The sequence below is a fragment of the Neoarius graeffei genome, chromosome 13 (genome assembly GCF_027579695.1).
Source record: "Neoarius graeffei isolate fNeoGra1 chromosome 13, fNeoGra1.pri, whole genome shotgun sequence".
NCBI classification, from domain to species: Eukaryota; Metazoa; Chordata; class Actinopteri; order Siluriformes; family Ariidae; genus Neoarius; species Neoarius graeffei.
The window spans coordinates 517,501-522,500 of record NC_083581.1 but is presented as its reverse complement, the minus strand read 5'-3'; the positions used below and the strand labels follow the sequence as shown (position 1 = coordinate 522,500).

The 5,000-nt window shown below is 51.0% G+C and overlaps 1 protein-coding gene across 2 annotated transcripts in view; it reads left to right on the top strand.

Moving 5' to 3' along the window:
• The window catches only part of hdac7a (histone deacetylase 7a), a 159,597-nt gene that overhangs the window by 137,764 nt on the left and 16,833 nt on the right, over window positions 1-5,000 (top strand). For both annotated transcript variants that reach the window (XM_060937070.1, XM_060937069.1), the window contains exon 17: window positions 4,239-4,346. In XM_060937070.1, the coding sequence (XP_060793053.1) occupies window positions 4,239-4,346 (108 nt within the window). The remainder of the gene's footprint in view (window positions 1-4,238; window positions 4,347-5,000) is intronic.

Here is a 5,000-nt window from a genome sequence, read left to right as displayed (position 1 = left end):
ACTAACGCTGCATTACACTGCGCTGGTGGCGTTCCAAAGATAAACTCCAACCATTTCTTCTTCAGCTCTTCTATCTTGGGCAAGAAATGCAACGTTGATGTGTTACTGCCACAAATAACACAGGCACGAACTTGTTCAGACATGTTTTCAGCTTGCTGTTAGGTGCGCTTCGTTAGCTACTGACGAGATGGGCTCTGCTCTCTCTCCTCACGCTTAAATCCGAACTTCCTTCCCGTGGGCGGTCGCAAGCCAAGGTGGGCGAGGCCACGAATACTAATTTTCGAAGTGACGTAAGTTCGTATGGCTTTTTCAGATCCGCTCGTTTTTCCGACTATTTTCTTTCATAAGCTCGTCTCGTCTCGTCTTCTTCCGCTTATCCAGGACCGGGTCGCGGAGGCAGCAGTCTAAGCATGGAAGCCCAAACTTCCCTTTCCCCAGACACCTCGGCCAGCTCCTCGGGAAGAACACCGAGGCGTTCCCAGGCCAGCCGAGAGACATAGTCCCTCCAGCATGTCCTGGGTCTTCCCCGGGGCCTCCTCCCGGGGGGACATGCCTGGAACACCTCCCCAGGGAGGCGTCCAGGAGGCATCCGAAAAAGATGCCCGAGCAACCTCAGCTGGTTCCTCTCGATGTGGAGGAGCAGCGGCTCTACTCCGAGCTCCTCCCGAGTGACTGTGCTTCTCACCCTATCTCTAAGGGAGCGCCCAGCCACCCTGCGAAGGAAACTCATTTCAGCCGCTTGTATCCGCGATCTTGTTCTTTCTGTCATTACCCAAAGCTCATGACCATAGGTGAGAGTCGGAACGTAGATCGACCGGTAAATTGAGAGCTTCGCCTTTTGGCTCAGCTCCTTCTTCACCACGATGGACCGGTAAAGCGACCGCATCACTGCGGAGGCTGCACCGATCCGCCTGTCGATCTCACGCTCCATCCTTCCCTCACTCGTGAACAAGATCCCGAGATACTTAAACTCCTCCACTTGAGGCAGGACTTCTCCACCAACCTGGAGAGGGCAAGCCACCCTTTTCCGGTCGAGAACCATGGCCTCGGACTTGGAGGTGCTGATTCTCATCCCAGCCGCTTCACACTCGACTGCAAACCGCCCCAGTGCATGCTGAAGGTCCTGGTTTGAAGAAGCCAACAGGACAACATCATCCGCAAAAAGCAGAGATGAAATCCTGTGGTTCCCAAACAGGATTCCTTCCGGCCCCTGGCTGCGCCTAGAAATTCTGTCCATAAAAATTATGAACAGAACCGGTGACAAAGGGCAGCCCTGACGGAGTCCAACATGCACTGGGAACAGGTCTGACTTACTGCCGGCAATGCGAACCAGACTCCTGCTCCGTTCGTACAGGGACCGGACAGCCCTTAGCAAAGAGCCCCGAACCCCATACTCCCGAAGCACCCCCCACAGAATACCACGGGGGACACGGTCGAATGCCTTCTCCAGATCCACAAAGCACATGTGGACTGGTTGGGCAAACTCCCATGAACCCTCGAGCACCCTATGAAAGGTATAGAGCTGGTCCAGTGTTCCGCGACCAGGACGAAAACCGCATTGTTCCTCCTGGATCCGAGGTTCGACTATTGGTCGAATTCTCCTCTCCAGTACCCTGGAGTAAACTTTCCCTGGGAGGCTGAGAAGTGTGATTCCCCTATAATTGGAGCACACTCTCCGGTCCCCTTTCTTAAAAAGAGGGACCACCACCCCAGTCTGCCACTCCAGAGGCACTGTCCCCGACCGCCACGCGATGTTGCAGAGGCGTGTCAACCAAGACAGCCCCACAACATCCAGAGACTTGAGATACTCAGGGCGGATCTCATCCACCCCCGGTGCCTTGCCACCGAGGAGCTTGCAAACCACCTCAGTGACTTCGGCTTGGGTAATGGACGAGTCCACCTCTGAGTCATCAGCCTCAGTCTCCTCAGTGGAAGACATGATGGTGGGATTGAGGAGATCCTCAAAGTATTCCTTCCACCGCCCGACAATGTCCCCAGTCGAGGTCAACAGCTCCCCACCCGCACTGTAAACAGTGTTGGCAGAGTACTGCTTCCCCCTCCTGAGGCGCCGGACGGTTTGCCAGAATTTCTTCGAGGCCGACCGATAGTCCTTCTCCATGGCCTCCCCGAACTCCTCCCAGTTCCGAGTTTTTGCCTCCGCAACTGCCCGAGCTGCAGCACGCCTGGCCTGCCGATACCCGTCGGCTGCCTCAGGAGTCCCGGAGGTCAACATGGCCCGATAGGACTCCTTCTTCAGCTTGACGGCATCCCTTACTTCCGGTGTCCACCACCGGGTTCGGGGATTGCCGCCACGACAGGCACCGGAGACCTTGCGGCCACAGCTCCGAACAGCTGCGTCCACAATGGAGGTAGAGAACATGGTCCACTCAGACTCAATGTCCCCCGCCTCCCTCGGAAGCTGGGAAAAGCTCTCCCGGAGGTGGGAGTTAAAGACCTCCCCAACAGAGTGCTCGGCCAGACGTTCCCAGCAGACCCTCACCATACGTTTGGGCCTGCCAGGTCTGTCCAGCTTCCTCCTCCGCCAGCGGATCCAACTCACCACCAGGTGGTGATCAGTTGACAACTCAGCCCCTCTCTTCACCCGAGTGTCCAAGACATAGGGTCGGAGATCAGATGACACGACTACAAAGTCCTCTTTCATAAGCTAATACAGGGAATGGGAGTAGAATTACATTTTCACATGCAGCATGCAGATGCAACTCGGAGTGAACTATGGCATTTCAAAAAGAGCCAGTATTAAACGCTTTTGGTGGAAGGGCACCTTTAAAGGACCTTAGCTTCCTTAAGAAGTAGAGTCTGCTTTGTCCCTTCCTGTCGACAGCCTCAGTGTTACATTTCCAGTCCAATCTGTTGTCAAGGTGAACACCCAGGTATCTGTATCCCTGCACCACCTCAAACTCTTCTCCCAGGATGGAGATTGCGTAGGTACAGGAGCTCATACACAAGGCGATGATTTTGATGAGGAAATTAGTGAAATTAGTTCGGTCTTTTGGATGGGAATAAAAGATTCTAATCACTGAACTAACATGGATATTATTTTCCACATACAGTATTTAATTACCAATTTTTCTGACTTTAAATTAATTCTCTTAATTATTTTGCTCAATATGTACAAGTTTTTCATTGAAGGATTAAATTACTATCACTACTGCATAGTGTTGGTTTTTGTGTTTCTGTGGTGTTCATGTTCCTAGTGAACTTTTCTACAATATTAAATAAGAACCCAGGATGATGTTTATCTTCTGTGAGGGTGGAGAGAGAAGTTGATCTCGCAGCACTGAGCTTTTCTATCATCTTTCCTTCCATGCTGATTAAATTACAACCAGGTTAGTTGACAGAAAGAGACGTCGTATCAATTTACTGCTTCTGATTAAACTAAAGGTGATTTTTCTAATTTCTACTTTTCTAATTTTATTACAAAGGGAAAAAACAGAGAAGACATTAAAACAAACTGTTAGAAATTGATGGTCAGAAGTGGAGCGTTGCGCAGCTGAAGGAAAATATTTTCATGATTTATGGTCAGGATTTAGAGCTGGAGTGAGAGTGAGAGAGATGGAGATCTGCTCCAGAGACGTTCCTGGGTTTAGATGAAGGAACCGTGAGCAGGGTGGTGCAGAGAAGCTGCTGGGTCTTAGAATAGAATTACATTAGAATTAATTTATTTATTCAATCTGTTACTGAGGAAGAAACTCTTTCACACATCTCTTACTTTATAACACACTGATGATTTGAAGGGGCGGCACGGTGGTGTAGTGGTTAGCGCTGTCGCCTCACAGCAAGAAGGTCCTGGGTTCGAGCCCCGTGGCCGGCGAGGGCCTTTCTGTGTGGAGTTTGCATGTTCTCCCCGTGTCCGCGTGGGTTTCCTCCGGGTGCTCCGGTTTCCCCCACAGTCCAAAGACATGCAGGTTAGGTTAACTGGTGACTCTAAATTGAGCGTAGGTGTGAATGTGAGTGTGAATGGTTGTCTGTGTCTATGTGTCAGCCCTGTGATGACCTGGCGACTTGTCCAGGGTGAACCCCGCCTTTCACCCGTAGTCAGCTGGGATAGGATCCAGCTCGCCTGCGACCCTGTAGAACAGGATAAAGCGGCTACTGATAATGAGATGAGATGGATGGATGATGATTTGAAGAACACTATAAATATGATCACACTCAGAAACTCACACCACATGGTAGAACCCCAGTCTACAAAAGTACGTGTGTGTGTGTGTTTACAGGTCGACAATGACACCATCTGGAATGAACTGCACACCTCCACAGCATCACGTATGGCTGCAGGCAGCGTTACAGAACTCGCTTTCAGAGTGACCAAGGGAGAACTGAAGGTGTGACACACACACACTCCACACACACACACACACCCCACCCACACACACACATACACATACGTATCCCACACACACACACACACACATACCCCACACACATACACACACACACATCCCACACACATACACACACATACCCCACACACACACACATACACATACGTATCCCACACACACACACACACACACACACACGTATCCCACACACACACACACACATACCCCCCACACACACACATACACATACGTATCCCACACACACACACACACACACACACACACATATCCCACACACACACACACACATACCCCCCACACACACACATACACATACGTATCCCACACACACACACACACACACATACCCCACACACATACACACACATATCCCACACACACACACACACACACATACCCCACGCACACATCCCACACACACACACACACACACACACACACACATACCCCACACACACATCCCACACACACACACACATACCCCACACACACATCCCACACACACACACACATACCCCACACACACATCCCACACACACACACACACACACACACACACATACCCCACACACATATCCCACACACACACATACCCCACACACATATCCCACACACACACATACCCCACACACA